General features: G+C 35.6%; 1 protein-coding gene across 3 annotated transcripts in view; it reads right to left on the bottom strand.

Annotated features, from left to right (window-relative positions):
• SOX6 (SRY-box transcription factor 6) overlaps nt 1–21137 on the bottom strand; it is a 602615-nt gene that overhangs the window by 351479 nt on the left and 229999 nt on the right. For all 3 annotated transcript variants that reach the window (XM_034995170.1, XM_034995171.1, XM_034995169.1), the window contains one exon: nt 7527–7767. In XM_034995170.1, coding sequence (XP_034851061.1) covers nt 7527–7763 — 237 coding nt within the window. In that variant the 5' untranslated portion in view covers nt 7764–7767. The remainder of the gene's footprint in view (nt 1–7526; nt 7768–21137) is intronic.

Below are 21137 nucleotides of genomic sequence, written 5' to 3'. Positions count from 1 at the left end.
CACAGATGTAGCAAAGTACTGGATTTTTATATTTTGGCAGGTGCTCACTATGCAGCCCACATAATCACATGTTAATGACTGGAGTGTGTTAATCAGCATGCATACCTGATTCTTTCTTGCCCAAGGGGGAAAAAAGCCAACTATTCCAAAGCATGTTAGTGTTTCTACTTTTGATAAAGATTTTGATAATATGCTAGGTAAGAAAACTTTTCTAAAAAGTATATTTAAAAGTGTATTATATCATTAAGGTTAATAATAAAATAATTCCAATTTCCACAAACATCAAGATACTTTCAAGTAGCATACCAGTATTCATTCTGTTTAATTTAAAGTACCCAGATTTGGGGAAGTTTTTTAAAGATCTACCTTTTTTTTTTTTAAGATTTTATTTATTTATTCAACAGAGAGAGACACAGCGAGAGGGAACACAAGCAGGGGAAGTAGGAGAGGGAGAAGCAGGCTTCCCTGCAGAGCAGGGAGCCCGATGCGGGGCTCGATCCCAGGACCCTAGGATCATGACCTGAGCCGAAGGCAGATGCTTAACAACTGAGCCACCCAGGCGCCCCAAGATCTACATTTTTTTTAATAGCAGGAATGAAACAGTACACATAACCAGGAAATATGGAAATACCAAGATGATCAATGTGTTAACAACACTGGACAACAGTAGTTGTCTATTTCACTACCCACACCATGCAATAAAATATGGTTTTACTTTTTGGTTCAAATTCTAAGTATATTCCTGTCATTAAATTTCTGAGAGAGGTTTAAAAAGAGACTACTGTGTGCTAAATACAGTTTCAAATTTACAGAAATGGGAAATCTCCCAAAGGCTTCCTGGAGAACGTTGTTTCATGACTCAGGGGACAAAGGTGGGCATTTTTCACTTGTTACCAGAAGTTTAGGTTTGAAATTTACTTAAATTGAATGAATTTCAAAATCCTAAAATGAGAGGAGTGGTAACTAAATTTTCCAGGAAGTCTAAACCTTGCTAGTTTATGGTTCTTTTCCAGTGCTTCATAGACCAAGTAGGTACCAAAAAGATGCACATAAGCCTTGCCTTAGGTGTTAAGACTATAAAATAGGTCCAGGTGAACGAGTGGGCTTCACTATACTTTCTAAAGCACGGTCTCAATAAAAGTGAGAAAATAAATTTCACTTGGGTGATACCTACTGTCTTAAATGACTAAATCTTACCAAAAACTGGCAAAACTCAAGTTTTTTAAATCTTTTAAAAGCTTACCAAATTAGAAATCTTCTAAAATTCTGTCACAACATAAATCATGGCTGAGAAGGATTAAATCCTCACTCAAAATTCCTGGACTATGTTATCATATAATGACAACAGCTTTAATACCAGTCACAATACAAAGTTCACACCAGAATTTTTATGACTCAAAGTGAACTACATGGAACACACCTGAGGTGATTAGTAACTTCTTTGGACTAAAAGCAAAAACGTCAGAAAGGAGAAATTGTTTGCAAGCAAGACAATATTGTTCCTAATATTTATTAAATATCTCAACATGCCTATTACTGTTTTCTTTCAACTACAACAAAGGTCATTATTGGCAGCTTTTATTTACAGTGAAAAATATTTTTAAAACTTTTCTAAAAAATAAAATTCATTCAGGGGAATTTAAGTAGGTCTCTAAAATAAACTCTGATATTCTGGGGCTCAGCGTCCAGTATGGTTATTTTTACTTAATTACATTAGTAATTAAAAGCCAGATGCGGGCGCCTGGGTGGCTCAGTCGTTAAGCGTCTGCCTTCGGCTCGGGTCATGATCCCGGGGTCCTGGGATCGAGTCCCACATCGGGCTCCCTGCTCAGCGGGAAGCCTGCTTCTCCCTCTCCCACTCCCCCTGCTTGTGTTCCTGCTCTTGCTGTCTCTCTCTCTGTCAAATAAATAAATAAAATCTTAAAAAAAAAAAAGCCAGATGCATATAATCCCATTTTGACTTAAATTATATATCAATATAAGCATGCATGTAAAGTGCACAGATGCACATGTGTATAGAAGATCTCACTTAGAATCTTATCATCACTTTGTGGATCTTGTAAGATATACTCTTGGTACACAGCCCACATTGCCATGGCCTACCCCAGAAGTCACCTGCAAACAGTTCCATCTTTTTTTTTTTTTTCAAACAGCAGAAATTTATTTCTTACAGTTATAGAGGCTCAAAGTCCAAGATCAAGGTGCCAGCATGCTTGCCTTCTGGTAAGAGCCTCCCTCCACTCTTCCTGGCTCATACCCTCTCATTGTGTCCTCACATGGTAGGCAGTGCTGGGAAGCTCCAAACAACTCCATCTTAAGGAAAAAGCTTCTGTCCTCACATGGGACCATTCTCAGTCCAGGAGCAAGTCTACTCCCTCCCCCACCTTGGTCTTAGCAATTTCATTTCCTGTTCATTCTTGACTGAATTTCTGCCCACACGACTAAATTCATGCCCACATGGCTTAAAATATTCTCCTCACCTTCTGTGTGAATCCTGCCTTCTTCAGAATCTATAGGAACTCAAAGAATAACCTCACTAACTGTTCACTCTTCCCCCCATAGCATCAAACTCTCACTGGTACCACTACCATAGTTTTCCTACTAGGTGTCCTTGTTTCTCCTGTTATCTCCCACAACCCATTTGCTGCATAGCAGCCAAAAAACATAAATCAAATCATGTTAGTCCCTTGTTTAAAATCGTCCAATGGCTTCCTCTTGCACTCGAAGTAAAGTCCAAACACCTCACTGTAGCCACGATACCCCAAAGTCTCTGTCACCTGCTTGCCTCCTTGATTTCATCTCATACCATTCTCTCCCTCACCCACTCCATTCCAGCCACTCTGTTGTTTTCTGTTATTCAAATACACCTACCAAAAAGGCTGTTGCCCTTACTATAAACTCTAGCTGGGTGTCTTCCCCCAATTTTCGCATAGTTGGTTCCCTCTCAAACCTCAACTCAAAAGCCACCCCTTCAAAGAGCACTTCCAGACTGTTTAGTCGTTCTTGATCACATTTTATTTAATTTTCTTTATTCCACTTATCATTGTCTGAAACTGGCTCACTCTGTGAAACTTCTTTATTGTCTGTCATACTACTAGAATCTAAGTTCTATGATAGCAGGGCTCCTTACTGTCTTATGCATAAGAAAGTTCCTGTACCTAGAACTTAGTAGACACTATAGACTCAAGTAATCTTCAGCAAATAGTCATTACACACAGTGTCATACTGCCGGTCACTAAATATAACCACAAAATATTCCTTCATCCTTGTTAACATTGAAAAGAATGATACACTACACATTTTTTCCATGAAAAAATTATGTGAATTTATTCCTATCTAATGAATCAGTCCTAATGAGAACAAAAACACATTTCAGGAGTCAGTGTCAATATTCCTCTGGAAAAAAAGAAAGTACTGGTACACTCATACCATAATGAAAATAGTAGTGGTTGTATGTAATGAACAAGGATGGTGAATTTTTATTTACACTAACTTTTGAGCCTTCAAATGGAATTTATCAATTAATACAGCACACTAAGCTTGAAATCAAGCATTTTGGCATCTATAACATAAGAAATTATAATTAAAATCAGAATCTAAACTTTTTTTTTTTTAAAGATTTTATTTATTTATTTGACAGAGAGAGACAGCGAGAGAGGGGACACAAGCAGGGAGAGTGGGAGAGGGGGAAGCAGGCTTCCCGGCGGAGCAGGGAGCCCGATGCGGGGCTCGATCCCAGGACCCTGGGATCATGACCTGAGCCAAAGGCAGATGCTTAACGACTGAGCCACCCAGGCGTCCCCAGAATCTAAACTTCTTAATCTCAAATTGGCCTTTGAATGCCAATCTCTAAAATTTCTGTTCTCCTTTGCTTTATGCCATAACGAATTATTTTCTTTGTTTGAAACTGCGTGGTCTCATAGTTTGTTGGAACACCACGTCAAAATAATCAGAATTTCAACATTTCAAGATTTTTTTTCTAATCAGGAAGTGTGGATTAGCAGAACTTCTCTGCTTTGTCTTTACTGTCTCTTACAGTAAAGCTCTTCTGTGGTCTTGATATTTCAAAGTAAAACCTTCCTGAACCCAGTAGATAAGAAACTTTTGGTGCCTGTTTCTAACTGTCCATGAGTGAAGGCCATTACAAAAAGTAAATAACAATGGAAACTGAATAGTTGCTGGTAGAATTTTTGTTCTTGTTTTTTACTTTTACATTTTATTTCTCCACAGCTATTTTATGGGGTTCAATTACAGTGGGTAATGAGCATGATCCATTGAAGAGAACTACCAAGTTTCACTTAACTTCATAACAATACTTTTGGATGTCATATTTATTTGAAAGTAGAATGAGGTAAAATGTTTATTAAATTTTACTTTAGTCAAAGTCCCCCCCCAACACACACACATATATGCACGCACACACAAAACACACTCTATATGTAGGTTTGCAGGACTGCCCAGAAACCTAAAATCCTTCTATTGTTTTTCTTCCCTGGAAAGAAAAATTGGCTGGTGATATGATACTTGCAGGGTAAGTCATTACAGGTCTGATGCTACAGTTGTTACACATTATTGAATCTATCGAATGAAAAGGGAGCACAAAGGGAATTTCCAAAGGCAGCTGCTATTTCCCATTTGTTAAATCCTTTTATTATACCATATAAGTACACAGCTGGGAAATACTATAGAGTGGGAGTTAAAACAAAATATTTTGGCTTCCAGACATTCAAAATACACAAAGGCTCCAGTGGAAAGCAGTGCTTGATATCAAAAGAGAGTGAAAGTTTGAAAACATTTCCAGCAAATATGATTTCTTTTATACTAATATATAACATATTTGTAAATTTAAACTATTTTATTCTTCCATAAATCCCTCTTAATATAAGTTTGGTAAGCAAATTATTAATATCTATTTTCTGACAAAATTTTAGAACATAAAACTTTGAGAATGACTCACTGAAGCAAATTGGCACTTGCCAAAATCCAAACAAATTTTACTAAGGAAAATAAGTAACATGTTCTCTAAAGAAGTAAAATTTGAAGGGTATTATTTATGCCTCAACCTATATTTTCAGCTTCACTATTTTTATTTGTCCATGACTATATTTGGTATAAGTGGCAAAACAGATCTTGAACCCATCCCTTCTCTCTATCCCATCTACCTCTACACTAACCCAAACCACTACCATCTCTTACTTGGATTTCTTTTTTATTTTTTTAAAGATCTATTTATTTATTTGAGAGAGAGTGTGTGAGAAAGAGAGAGAGAGCATGTATGAGTAGGGGGGGAGGGGCAGAGGGAGAAGAAGAATCTCAAGCAGACCCTCTGCTGAGCACGGAGCCTGACAGGGGAATCGATCCCACAACCCATGAGATCCTGACCTGAGCCAAAACCAAGAGATGGATACCCAACTGACTGACCCAACAGGCGCCCCTTACCCGGGTTTCTGAAGTAGGCTCCCAACAGGTCTTGCTCCTTTCACTCTTGTCTCCCTCCCATCTATTCATACTATAGCCAGAGTGATCTATCTGCAATGTTCTAAAACCCTTCAATGGTTTTTCATTACACTTAGAATCAAACCTCACTTCCATAACATAATATATGGTCTTGTTGGATATAGCCCCTACCTTTCTCTCCAACCAGATCTGATGCTATACTGCATCCTCACTTGTTACACTCCAGCCACAAAAACTATCTTTTTTTTTTTTTTAACATTTATTTATTTCAGAGAGAGCAAGGGGAGGGGCAGAGGGAGAGGAAGAGAGAGAATCCCAAGCAGGCTCCCCATTGAGCCTGAAGCCTGACACGGGTCTCCATTTCACAGCCCCAAGATCATGACCTGAGCTGAAACCAAGAGTCAGATGCTTAACGAACTGGCACCCCAAAGACTATCTTTCATTTCCTGATACTCGGCTATATTTTTCTCACCTCAAATATTTCATACATGCTGTTCCCTCTGCTACTTTTACTCTTTCTTCTATTCTTTGCCTGGCTTGTTCCTATCATCCTTAGGTCAGAGAAGGCATTCCTATCCATCTGTTCTAAATTAGGTTTATCCCATTATTTCTCACATAGCATTCTGTTCTTTTTCTTCCTAACACATATCACAATTTTAATTATATATTTATGTATGTGTATTTATTTAATTTCTGTCTCCTCTCCTAGATATAAGTTCCAGGAAAGCATAATCTTGCATGTTTTTTCACCACAATACAGCCAGCACCTAGTAGCATACTGAGCCCAGAGAAGGTGCTCTATAAACATTTGATGAAATAAAAATAAAACATGGGCTTACTATCTTCTCAAAAAGCCAGTGGCAGTGACTGGGTATCTATTTCACCCTTGCTATCTTGGAGGTCCAAAAATGATTCAGTTCAATCAGAAAAACAGACTTTTAGTCTTGCCTTTTTATACTGTCCTCTCCCCTCCATGCAAGGAAAATAAGTCTTCCAATGGATCTAACTGTATAATGACAACGCCCCATGAACCTAAAGTTAGTCTAGAAAAGTCTTATTTTTCTTCCTTTCCCCTACTTCTCACCTACTGCTGCAGAGTGTTAGTTGTGTCTGCAAAATCAGCTGAAAAGGAAAAATGTCTGCCTCCATAATTTATAGAATCAAGTCTTTGACATTAAACATTAAGCACAGAGCAAGAATTATCAGCAGTAAAGGCGTTTTTAAATATGACCTTATTTTTATTAAAGAATAAAACTTTTCCTCACAGCCCACTTAAAATGTCTTTCATTAACATAACCAAAAGTTAAGAAACGTAAAACAGGTTGTCAATTCCTAATCTAATAAAATACATCAAGGTTTTGGTCAGTTCTAGATACGAAACAATTGGATATTTTTGCTTTAAATTGACAATGCCTCTTACTGTGGCTTCTGTTTTGATGGTTAGAGACAGAATTTTGCATGGGAAAGCTGCCTAAGATACTGCATGTATCTGATGTCTCTACCTTCAGGGAAAACTCCTGCAGTCTAATTGAATGATACTCAGGAGCTTTGCACGTCCTTTTGAAATTAATATATAGGCACATAAGTGAGAAAAGCTTTATTATAAATCAAAAATGACCATTAAAAATGATAAATACCTGCATTTCCCCACTGAAGATGTGTTCACCATATGACCTCATTCACATAGACATGTTTGCTTAATATATATTTCAATGTTAATACACAGCCACACTTTATTTGATCATACTTATTTTGTGTCATTATCAAGTTCACCACCTTATTGAGAGATTCAGAGAATAAGATAACCAAACCTCTCCCCGAATTAAATTAAATATCTTTTGGCAAGTTGACCTAATAATGGACAAAAATTAAATCACAAACCATTTTCCAATTTTTCCCAGGTACTAGCATATTAATAACATTAATAATATATACGTGGTGCTTGTTTCACGACCTAAACACAAATAACTCTAAGACATGTATTTTGAGCTTTTTCTAAAACACCTATTTGTGATGAGGCCACACTAACCGACACACTTAGCGACAGCGGCCAGATTTTAAAAGCTCACCATTCTTTGCTGAGACGACAGAACGCTGTCCCAGTCAGCATCTTGTTGAATGGTATTGACAAGTGTTGGTAGCTCCTCAGAGTGAGGTTTGTTGTGCATTATGGGGTGCAGAGGCAGATGGGAGGCCACATGTTGATCACCGCCCTCTTCCTTTTCCCTTGAGGTCAAATCTTGGGTCATTGCTTCCTCTCCATCAGCTGCACAGGCAAATGGAGAGGTGGCTTGCTTGGAAGACATTCTTCTGCAGAAGAGGGAAAGAACATGGATTCAAAAAGGCTGTCAATGACAGAAGAAGAAACTATCCCTTACATTTGACTAATTCAGAAAAAAAATAAGTACGTTCTCTAACTTCAGGTTGTTTATGAGCTACTCTAAACCACTTTGAAAAAGAACTTAGCTTATCTGTTCTACTCTCCCTCTCTGCTTTCAACTCCACAAACCTCTTCCTAGTAATTGCTACACATCTTCCTCCTTAACAATCCACAAAGGACATTTCCGAGGAATAAGTTTTCATAACATATAGTATACGTATGTGTGTATTTTTCCTCCCAGTTCTTCCAGCTAGATTATCAAATTAGGTTGATGGCTAACAATGGGAAAAAAATAAATAAATAAGTGAATGAACTGACAAATAAGCCAGTTTGGAGGATGATTTTAAAGTAGAAATATCCAAATTTCTCTCATGCTTTATGTGGGAACAAAAGAAGTCTATGTGAGAAAATACAATCAGGAGAGTACATAATACATGTTGAAAGTCCTAACCAAATTTGGTCTTGACTTCCTAGTTTATACCTTGTATTATGAGTGCCAGGGCCTAACATTGTTTAGTGTCAATCTGATCTTTTTTTAAAGATTTTCAAAATGTGTCAACTACTGCAACTTAACTTTTAAGTGACATATTGATCAAGTGGCTGATAATGTTAGATTAGTCTTAGGGCAATTTTGTAACATTTGAATTAAATATATGAAATAACTATGCCTCTATTTTATATTAGAAAGTACATACAAAATTCAAAGCATTTACTGTGAAAATAGTAAAATGCCTACTATACACCATATTTTTAAAACTGCAAAAACAATTACCAAACACTCATCTATGTACCCACAAGTAAACATCGACTGCATTTTGCACAAGATCTCCATTCTGTGCTTTGTCAATATGATTTTCTTAACAAAATGTTTAGAAATAAAAACACCAGAGGTTTATAACTTAAAAGAAAAGACAGTTGAGTATTTTTTCTAAAACTTTGTTGTTTTCAGTTTATAGCATCTTTAGCTCTAAAACTGCTGTGTAACGAAGGAATAAAATCTCCACCTTAATTGCTCTTTAACATTAATTGATTTCATACCATTTTTTTAAAAATGCACAAATCAGTTAACATAGGAAACCACATGAGCATTTTTCAAATTAGCAAATCATTAACTTGCTAGTACTGTTTCTACAGACAAATAAATACTGATTAAAGGGTCTAGAAATCTGAGATTAACAGTTAAATTTACAAATCTGTCACATGCTTTCATGAATATTGCAGTGAAGGAAATATCAAGTGCAAAGAAAAATAATTAAGTTAATTCCAATTTAAACAGTAGTTTTTATGTAGCAGCCCATGTTTCACATAGGATTTAACAGCTAATGCTAAATTTCTCACAATTAATGAGGGGGCTCAGATTTAGTATCCTACAGTGAAAAAAATTAATATAAGATCAGCTAATCTAATTATGCACAGTTCTAAATAAAAGTATTATAGGCTTTTGAAGTGCTTTGAAACATATTAAAATGCTGATACCTACTTATAATAATCATTCTACAAATAATAAAATTTCATCTGTTAGACTTGATACTAGAAAATAAAATGGGGGAAAGGAAGTACAGAAGAATGTCTATATTTTCTTTGAGAAGAAAGAAATAAATGTTCTAAAGAGTACTATATCAAAGAATCAGATAAGTATATTCTTGTCTAATTTCTATCAAAACTAGCACGTGGAGAAATGCATATACACATATGGAAAGTGATACCAAAGGATGTTTTTCATTGTACAGGGATCACTGCAAATATTACAGTAAAGCCAGACAAATTATAACTGGTCTGCAAATTTATCCAGAGTTTACCATAAACAACAAGAGTGTTTTCATAGTTCAGATAATGACAGTACCAATAATGTAATCATTCACATTAAAAACAAAAGAATGAATTTACTGCTGCCTTTTAAAACAGTTAAATACAATTGAAAGTCATAAGCCAAAACTCAGTGTGACTTTAGCTCCCCAACAAACATCCTCTATTATAAAGTGACTTGGCTCCTTCCAATAGCAGTATCTGTGATTGTTGCTTTAGTATAAATTAATCATGACACAAAACCCAAAATGAAAAGTCTCTTAAGAATAATTTCAAGTATAAACTGCACCAATGAACAATAGTGCACAATCCTAATTAAACACAACCATGCAGCTGTAAAAATAGACTAAATCTGTCCAAAGCTGGGTTGAGTTTAAAGGCTGGTTTGTTAGAATGTTTTCTTAAGGAAGGCTGGGCCCTCAGTCTTAATCAGCCAATAAATTATTTCCTGCAATTACATTAAATAGAAAATTATCTTCAAATGGGGAGTGTTAATTGAAAATCAAAATTCAGAGGGAAGTTTAGAAATTACACGCTGAATACAATTAGTGAGGAAAGGCTTCACCTCTACTTCATCAACAGTCTTCTGGTGATTCCTCCAGTGACCATTCAGGAAAGCTACCTATTTACAACATCACACAATTTGTCTTTTATTTTGCACCTACAAATACAAATGTCTATCAAGGTTGCAAATAAAAGATAGGCTGCCAAAAAAAAAAAAAGCAATATTAAATTTGACTGTTCATCCTCAGTTCACACCATCGTTCGGGGACAAGGAGAGGGGGAATGTTAGGGCAATAACGGTTAACAACCAAGGAAAGCATACTCAACTTCAAAATCCTTCCCTTTACCTAAGGAACTAACATTTTTGTTCCAAGGAGCATACTTTACCGTATCATATTTTATTTAATTTCTTGAGTTTACTCTACCACAGTTCTCAACGCGTTGCTAGCAGAGAAAAAGGTGATTTTGCGGTATTGTTCCCCTGCAGGCATTTCCTTTTGATAAAATTGTTGGCTTCTTTCAGATTGGTTTTTAATTGTTGTAGTTTGGTAGTTTTGTTGTATTTTTAAAAGGAAAATGTGTACACATACTTTTTAAAGCAAAGTTTATTAAGTAAGTCTTAAATTTCCTGATTATTAGATTCAATTTACTGATTACTTTTTACACAATTACTTTATTAAAGAATCCTTCAACTTACTGATTACATCCTCATTCATTTCTTTACTTTAGCTTTCCTTTTTTAAAACATTTTACTAGACCAACTAAACTATTCTGGAAGCTGCAAAGATACTTGACTTTTGGTAATGCCTTCATTATAACCACTGCACCATGGCTACTCTCCTTTAGAAACTCATAAATCAAATATGCACTTGGTGTTAATGTTTTAAAATGTCACCTGGGATGCTCGCTTTTATTTTTAATGCTCATTTAGTAATTTTTCATTACAAAAATTTTTACACCCCCCGCCCTGTGTATTAGAACTGTAGCTTACTTTAGCTGCTGTCATATAAAACTAGTAAGCAAAAGAATCAAAATCCTTGTGAAAATGGTCAATTCCTATGTGACTTTACTTTGTTTTATTTTTGCACTATTATAACTTAAAAATCATTCAAATGAATTGTTTTTTTTTAATTTGTATTAAAAAAAATCTCCCTAGTTATACCCCCTGAAAACAGGGGTTTATAATGGAAGTGCTGACACAACCCTAACTAAAGCAGCGCAAATGTTGCCGCTATAATACACAAAATCAAGTTCTATTATTCTAAACTATCCTCGCTCATGGGATTTTTCTTTACTGTGCTCCCAGCCAAACTGCTGAAGCATGAAAAATTTAAATGCAATCAAATGCGCCCAATTCTACTTTACTAGAACAAGTGTCTACAGTGGTACAATCTTAAAAGGAGATGCAACAGATTTGTTTGGTGTTTTTTTTAACTGTTTATTTATAATACAGTGCATTGGAGATAAAATAAAAGAGGAAATTACACTCACATGGTACTAGTGTATTGACTACACAGAGTACATTATAATCAGAGAGAAAAACTACATTGTCAACTTATCACATTGGTTAAACAAGATGGTTTTCTGGGGCATAGCTATTATCAAGTAAAACCTCCAAAGAGAATTACATATCTTTGGGACACATGAAACTAAATTCCCATCATGTGTTCCCCGAGTTTGAAATGTCTCTGCCCAGAAGATCAAGTGAATTCCCAGGATGCCAGGCCATTGGGAAGAACTTCAGGGCTTAGGACTTTTGGGAATGAGATTGTTGGAAATAAAGTCTCCAGTAATGGATAATGTTTTCTAGGAAGTCAGTAGGAGTATCTCTAGAAAGATGATAATTATTTTACTTCAATCCAAAACCCCAGTAAAAAATCTGAATGTTTAAGCCATCACAAATTTATTCAGACAGTAAATTTACTTTATGTTCTTTAACAAGAAATTAAGATAAGCTGGTCCAAGACTTTGTAAAATGGTAAGGATATGGATATCTATACATTAAGCCCTCTATCTCAGAAAATCAAATTCTCTAGAATTTTAAACCAGCCTGACCTGCTGTTGTTATTTTTAAGAAACAGTTATTTGTAAATGTTTAAAGGTTAGGATTATTTTAAAACAATTTTCTCCTAGGGCTTCACCACTTGAAATTACTTTTTTTTTTTAACTATTGCCTGGGAAGAATCCATTTCAAAATGATTTTACATTGGTATCAAAAAGAGCCACTGAATTTATTGGAACAATATTTTTAACCTAATTTTAAAAAATGTTTTCCTTACTTCTAAGATAATTATCAAATGGCATTCACTTGTTAGGTGTATTACATTTATTCAAAAGAGGCTCAGTTTTTAACATAAGGCAACATTTTAATAGTTGGTTTACTTAAAGAAAAAATTAAACATTCAGGCCAATATTCACATGTGTTTTTGCAATTCAGCCCCAGGCTACCCAGGTAGACTTACTTCTGTCAGATAATTCACTGTTAATTTAATGCTGCAATTGATCTGATACTAAGAAATAAACAACTAATTTTCCAAAAATATAACACAGTGCCTCTCATTTTGAGCATGAGTAACAGATATGTTCGCTGCCAAAACGCACAATACTTAGGAACCCCTACAAAGGATGCCAGTCCACCCAGCCTAGGGCAAAGAATGATTTTTCCTGCACCTCTAATTCCCATATTTAAGGATTGAGGGATGGGGAAGGATCCCAATTCCAGACATTAAAATGAAGACATCCCTCTCAAAACTTTTCCTGCTTCATTAGGGTAAAGGCTGAGAGTGGTTGCTGATTCTTTGTATTTTATCCAGCACTACCTCCTCTCCCCAACTCCACCCCCAAACTTCCCTCAGCTTCTGCCAGGTTTTTCCTCTCTCTTTCATCTGTTTAATAAGTAACTGAGAAAATTCAGTGAAAAAGAAGGTAACTGCTTTCAGAGCTACCTTGGAGAGTTATAAACCTATCTTTTAAAGTTTATAGTAGCTCTTTCAGAATATACATGGTAACATATACAGACAATATCTGTTAGAAGAAAATTCACTGATTTATCTGTTAGATCAAGAGAGATGAGGCAAATGAAATATGCTTGAGGCCCTTGAAGTATGTCTAAGAAGGGGCTTAAATTAATAGATTCTGACTTATCTAAGGTTTCTAATTTTTCACACCAAAGCACCAAAATTGTCTCCAAAGGCCTTCTGAGGTTCTTACAAAACAGAGACTACCTGGAACAGATTCTTCTCAAGTCATCAAAGTTTGTGTTTCTAGAGTTTATATTTAGCTGACAATATTGCTGTCACTTTATATAGCTTAAGACTGTTCTTTGGACTAGAGCTCATATGTCTTGGAATGCTTTGACTCATGAATTGTTTCTCCTGATAATGTTACATCACGTAACCACCTCTGTCTAATTGGTTAGTATCTGCTGGAAGAGGCAGGCAACCAGCCTAAAGACTAGCCTGCCTGCCTGACTGCCTATGGAAAACCTGTAATTGTTACATGTATTTCTGAGTATCCAGTTTCTTCTGGAGATCAAAACAACTTGACTTCATGTAACCTCTATCTATACTTCTGTTTATAGTAATACTGAATTTTTCTCACAGTTTTTCTACCAGTAACTTGTTGGGATCTTTGCTTTGGAAAGCCAGGCCCAGAATTTATAAATAAAATCAGTCACTTAACAATAAGAGCAAAACCAAACAATGGCTACTATAAATACACACTAACTTAGAGGATTTTAATCAAGCACAATGACTTTATAGCTCAACCAAAAGACCTCAATGTGGCTTGAATGAAAACTATCTACAATAGTACAAAATGAGTTTGTTTATATATGCTTACTTTGAATCGACTCTTCACATGAAATGAAAATCATAATTTTTAAAGTGAAAACCAAACATGTCTTTGTCAGCTTGAAACCTATCCACTACTCTAGAAGCCCAATTAAAGATAACTATCCACTTATTAATAAAAATCATAAACCAGAACAATAACTTCTCAGAGAGAAAGGACAGGAAGCTGTCACTGTATGCTTTTCCATTCTTACCTCTATTTTCACTTTTTAGTATTGCCAGAAAAAAAGAGAAATATGAGAATTGATGTTGGACAGATTGTTTCAAAAAATGAAGGCTCACGTGTGATGACCATGAACAAAACTACATAAAGAAGTTAATCTCTGAGGTTTTCCTTCAGCTAAATAAAGCAATCCAGCAATTCCTCTCTTCCACGTAAATGAAATAAGGTATAAATTTTACGTTCCTATCAAATAAGAGGAGGGTGAGGCAAGGGAAGGGGAGGGGATAAAGGAGGGATGAAGGGGAAAGGGAAGGAGAGAAACAACCATGGCTTTGCAGTTCATTTTCAGTTTGTCTACTTAATGAAAACCTCATTGTACAACCCTGAAAACCATTTCCGGCAGGCAAAGTATTTCTGATTCAGCGGAGGTTACACAAGCATCAAAGCAGTTAAATATAGGTGCCAAGCTGCATTGCCAGGAGCTCTTAGTACTGTGAGTTAGTGTTACCTGACAGCTTAGTGAATATAAAATTACTTGTTTCTCCAATTGAAGACAATCAAATTGTCACCTTCCATTGTAATAATGCACAGCTAGTGATCAGCAAAGTGCAAACATAATTACCATGAAGAAAACAAAAAATCAAATCTAAATCTCTACAGAGTAAACACATCTATCTGGCTTCCCCCAAAAAGGAGTGCATTTTAATACTGAAGGCTATGATGCAATCTTTGTTATTTAACAATAAGATTTATTAGTCTTACGTTAAACTAAAATGAAAAGCAACACGAAAGACCAATTCATAAAAAGTGAATACAAATACCAGTAAGAGCACTACAACTTTCCAGACAGAGTACAAGGCCTACAAATTATATTGCTGCCATTTGGGCCGATAATGTTAAGTGTATGTCAGCAGCACGTCCATTATAAAAACCATGCTTTAAGAGATTTCTTTCCAGCCTAGAAATATTTCTAAAGGTTGAAAAAAAAACCAGGTAGGATCCAACCTCAAAAGTTCTTGTCTTAATTTCTCCTTAAAAAAAAAAAAAAAAAAAAGTTGTGTTTCATTTTTGTCTTCTAAAGTGGCCTGTATTTTTGAGGTTGAAAATTCACCTAACAAAATTGATTTAATATCTCTATCCAAGTTTAGAAAAACAACCAAGCATAGGGTACATGTCTACAACTATTATTGAGACACTCAGCATCTGGAATTCTTGTCCAAATTTGGTGGCCAGATTGGCCCACTATGAAAGTGACTTCAGTAACTCAAAACTGGGTTAGTGTTAAAGCACTGAAAATTTGACATGGTTCTCCCATACCCTGAAGATTCCGAAGATATAAATATAGATGTTGCTCCAAACAAACTGCTTTTTTAAAAGCTCTTTTCATAAAGTGATTTTATATCTAATTCAAGATTTAAAACATTCAGATTTATATCATTCCTTCCAATATGGAAAAAACTATCTTTCCCGTTCTGAAAACATTCCACACATAGGCGCTTTCTTCTTTCATCAATAATGTCCTCCTTTTAACAGATATATGACCACTTACAGCTATTGCCTGATATTCCATTTTTACCCGATACTTCTGTTCTAAACAATATCTTTTTTAATCCTCCGACACACACACACACACACACAAAATAACAAATGGGTCAGTAGAAGGAGAGGAAGAAGCACTGCACCAGAGCGCAAGTGGAATGAATCAGGGACCATCAACAACATAGGATTCCCTGAGCTTGAATTTTACCATATAAATTTAGACATTTCATCCTTTATAAATCTGAAATGGCCAATCAATCTTATTCTTCACTCGTACTCCACCATTACCCCATTTTATAAGGGAAGAGTGGAGAAAAGTGTGAGATGAAGACACTGGATTGACTCTATGGCTTAATCAGAAGCAGAATGAAGATGAGAGAAAAAGAGGGAAACAAAAATCCAATCTCTAGTTACAAGTTTTATCGCGATTTGAGATATATTTCACATCATCAAAAGAAGTCTGGATTTGAGAAATAAGACTGTTTTAGGAAAAGATCTTTTTCTTGACATTGCCCACTTTCAAAATATAGAATAAAGCTTCCTCCCCACCACCCTGGCCCAGGAAACCCTACTTACAAGCTTACCAAAATAAAAACATGCCCAGCACAGGGGATGCGATCAGTGTTTTTTGAACTTCAGTGATAAGTAACTTAATACATTCCTAAATTATGCTCCTGCAGAATATTCCATACAATATAGTAATAATAAAAAAGGATCAACAAGAGGAAGAAAAAAGAAAAACCTGTTGTCATAGAATGTCTTCAATTCCTAGGGAGATAAATGCTTGCAAAGATATTATCATAAGCTTACACCCAGTGGAAGAAAAACAGAAAATATTAAAAGGTTTTGTTTTATTTTTTTCTTAAAAAGGAAGCTTATTCTATATGTTCCATGAGATTAGAGATCATGTCTGTCTTGTTCTTTACTGGATCATCGGTGCCCCACACAGTGCACACAATCAGTATTGTCTACAGATTGTCTAATATTGGAAAGAAAGAGGGAAAATCAGAGAAGGAGAGATGAGCAAACAGCTTATTTTTCAAACTTAAGGTGAATACATAATCACAGAAAATACCACTCACATGTTAATGCTGCCAACCTAAACATTACCCTTCTTCTATGCTCTTTTTGTCAAACATCTCATTCCTTAATATTTAAATCATAATTTTTATATTTATATACCCAACACTGAGCGCTCTCTCATCTTCCTGAAATACAACAGTCCTCAAATGACTGCTAGACATTTATACCAAGATGTACTCTGCTATGTCATATTCAACAAACTTAAAATTAGTTTCATCATTATTTTCTTCAACACCCTCCCTCATTCATTCACACCCAGAAAAGCATCATTCTCGGAATCATCCAAATTCAAAACATGACACTGCATCTGTCTCCTCTTTTATTCTTGTTCCTCACTGTCAGACTGTCATTAAGTTCCATCAATTCTTCCTTAAGAAAATTTCTTCTGCTCACACCTACTTACCATGCTCATAATCACCTGAGTAGGGCTTTATTTCACTTCATACCTAGACTCTTACAGCAGACTCTAAATTGGTTTCCTTAATTTCATTTTCTCCCCCTCCAAATCAATCTCACTGCTATTCCCTTCATCAAACCACTCTTTTGATCAAGAAACATTGGTGGCTTTCCCCTGATGACAAAAAAAAGTTCAAACTCCTGACTCTGGCATTCGGGACCCTCCATTCAGAATCAACCAATCTTTCTAAATTTATCTTCTAGTATTCTACACTTTAACCTTCTATTCTAACTAGACTGATAGACTCAAGCTTCACTTATTGCTGCCCCCCCAACCCCACCTTTGTTCTGCCTGCCTCCCCCTACTTCCCTCATCCTCCTTTCTTATCACTAGGAAAGGAATTGAGATAATTCCAAGTAACTATGATCCACCCCTCTTCTAATCACTCCTAATAAGTGCTCTGAAAATTTGTTTTTATGTCACTCATTCCACACTTAATGCATACTATCTTACTTAATCTTTTTAAAAAGTGTAATATCACTGTATTTCTTAAAAGTAATCCCAACCAGAGTACAAAACTTTCAAGGGCAAGAACAAAATCCTGGCTTCTCTGTATTCCCACAAGTACCTAGTACAATACTTTGCATAAAGAAAACACTCAATAAATATTTTTTGCCCAATTACTTAAATATTATTAAATAAATAGGCAGAAATAAATTTAGAGTATCATATTTAACCAGAGGATTTAAAGTAAAGCCCCTAGATTTCTGTACCTAACTTGGTTTTCCAGGGCTATCTCTTCTTCTCCCACCCCTGGCCAGTAAAATTCATCTCATACCTTAAATTTCCACATATTCGATGGCAAGAAAGTCCCTCCAAAATCAACAATTTATGCTGTTAAAAACACTGGAAAGTTAGATGGATGGATGGATGGATGGATGGATGGATGGATGGATGGATGGATGTTAGAGAGATGGCTGAAAAGATGCATGAATAGTATTTACTAGTTGCTTAGAAAGTACTAGTCACTGCACTGAGCACTGCTACATGTATTAACCTCATTTAGTTCTCAGAACAGTTCTAGGATTTAGATAATGTCATTGTCCTTGTTTTATGATAAGGAAACCAAGGCACAAAAACATTTATTTTTTTAAAAATTAAAATTTGCCTAAAGTCACACCTTGTAAAAACAAAAAGCAGAATTTGAACTCAAGTGGTCTAACTCCAGGGCTGATGCTATTAGAATTAAAGGTAACTAACAGTAATTCTAAATTAAATAAATTATTAACTATTTTCAATTATCATCTGAATTTTTCTTTACTAATGTATATACTTCCTATTTTTAATATTACAGTTAGATATTCTGGATTCTCATTTAATCTAAGCTTAGTCAAAGGATTTGTTATTTTTTTCCTTCCTTCTACAGGTGAAGGTGTTTAATTATTGGTTAACAACTATTAAAAAAAAAACAGAAAGAGAGAGAAAAGAGTAGAGGTGCCAACCCTCTAATCCATTTGACTCTCATTCTAAACAGCTTGACAACAAAATTATTTATGGAAATAGTTAAAGGTATTGCCACACAAAGCTGAGAGGTTCACTGTAGTTTTTATATGGTAAATTTTCTAACATATATTTGTTTGTTGTTAACTATCCATGCATTCCCTAGCATGCTTTTACTGGTTAGTCTAGATAGTCAACATTTAACTATATTCTTACACAGACAATTGTGAGATAAAATAAGGATGTCGCTGCCCAATCATTTTAAGGTCTAGAGAAACGTGAGATCCAATTTCTACCTTCCACCTCTTACCAGAAAGGCCACACCAGAAGCATCAGATACAACTGCAGCTGTCTCATTACAAAGGTGTTGAGGACAGCCTTGAAAAAAATGAGATGAGGTACTTGAGCAGTATATATTTAACACATGACCCTTTAAAATCTGACTGCCATATAACATTATATGTACCCTAACTTCTGGGGGAACGAAATAGAAAAAAAAAAAAAACTCATACACAAGGACTTGCATTTTTATAAATTATAATTGAATGAGGGCGCCTGGGTGGCTCAGTTGGTTGAGCGACTGCCTTCGGCTCAGGTCATGATCCTGGAGTCCTGGGATCGAGTCCCGCATCGGGCTCCCTGCTCGGCAGGGAGTCTGCTTCTCCCTCTGACCCTCCTCCCTCTTGTGCTCTCTGTCTCTCATTCTCTCTGTCTCAAATAAATAAATAAATAATAAAATCTTAAAAAAAATTATAATTGAATGTGAAAGCTGAGGAAAGGTTTTCACCACCAACCCAAATGTCCACATTTTTTATATACACCAAATAGTCTAGTTTCACAAGTAATTAAATTGCAGCTATCATGTATTTCTCCCTCCCTACCTTCACCGTCCCTCCCTTCCTTATAGCTATTTGCTGTAAGTTTCTCACTTGCATTTGCTGGTAACATGTTATCACAAACAGCTCCAGGAGAACATGAGAATCTAATTGTTCCCATGAATCATTACACAAAATTGTATGAGTTTATCATTATAAACGACAAGTATGATGACCTACTGTCTTGCATACTCAGGGATTCTTTACCAAGTACCCAATGCACACCTATCAAGCCACAGAACTTCTAGTTTTTTTCAAGCTTTGTTATGGGAAAGAATCTTGCATTGTTATCCAGTTCTAATTTTTCTTCTCATATAAGCACCACCTCACAGTTTCCCAAAATCAAAAAACTTTTAGTTACCATGCCCAATCTATTAAATTTTTTTATTTCTTCAAAAGTAACTCTTTTATGTGCATCCATGGTGCCTAGAAACTGGAAAACTGCTACCAGTCTTAACAGAATCTATTGCCATAAGAAGAGAGTGTGGTGTAGTGGAAGGTTTAGAGTAGAGATTTAAATCTCAGACCTCTCATTTACTACATCTGTGAACTTGAGAAGTTACCTAACTCTCTGAGCTTCCACGTCTCCATCTGTCAAGTTAGAGATAACTCTTCCTTGAAGAGATGTGAAGATTAAATTAATATATGTGCAAGCACTTAGTATTTGGTAGGTATTAAATGAATGTAAATTCCTTTAAATAAAACTTCACAGAAAAATAGTTTGACTCAAACAAAAAAAAAAATTCTGAAAGAAAGAGATTCTGAATTTTTATAAATAACAATAAATAAAAGTTCCATGGAATAGTTTTCTGGTAGCAATATACCCATGACCCAGTGCTAAGTAGACTACTGATTAGGACAATATCTACAGGGTAAAATACATAGGCTACTATGTCCCAAAAGTTATAGGCAGAAGAGGGAATCACTCTTTATACAGAGGAGACCAAAGCATACAGCATCTGCTTCTGAGAACTGTATTCCTAAGGAAAAGGCAGTCCTTGGCTCCAGGGGTTCATTCAGACCTCCTGCTCTTAACCTCTCTCTTTGATTTTTAATCAAAGCAGTCCAAGAATTTGGAGAATGTACCCATTTCCTCAGAATTAATTTTTAAACAGAAGCAGCATTTCAGTATACTAGAAAAGCTATCAGTGCTTAATTGAGAATAAATAAAAAGTCTAAGCTACTGTGTCCTATGAAATATACCAATACCTTCCCAAGCTTGATTATTTGCTTTTCTATTTGAGAACAAACTGGACTTACAGATCAGTAATCCCTGGCCTCAAACTTTAAATACTTAAGAGTATTTCTTGTTTCACACCATTTTTCATTTCTAAGCCAGGTCCAGAATCAAGTTCCTATTAGTGTGCTACCTTAGCACATCCTCATGAGCTGAGAAAACAGCTTACCTTAAAGTTCCCCTCCTGCCACAATTTACTCTAGAAAATCAGCTTGAGGAGTCATACATATGCTAGCCTGATTGTCTGATATTTTATTGAACTCATTATCACAAAATAGGTATTCTTAACTGTACCACAGGTCGAAAAGATGACAGGCACTATTCTGCTCCACATGTAGCTTAAAA

Source organism: Mirounga leonina, unplaced genomic scaffold, assembly GCF_011800145.1.
Source record: "Mirounga leonina isolate KUSES-001 unplaced genomic scaffold, KU_Mleo_1.0 Mir_92, whole genome shotgun sequence".
NCBI classification, from domain to species: Eukaryota; Metazoa; Chordata; class Mammalia; order Carnivora; family Phocidae; genus Mirounga; species Mirounga leonina.
Note: the sequence above shows the minus strand (reverse complement) of the source record. Positions and strands in the feature narration are given on the sequence as shown.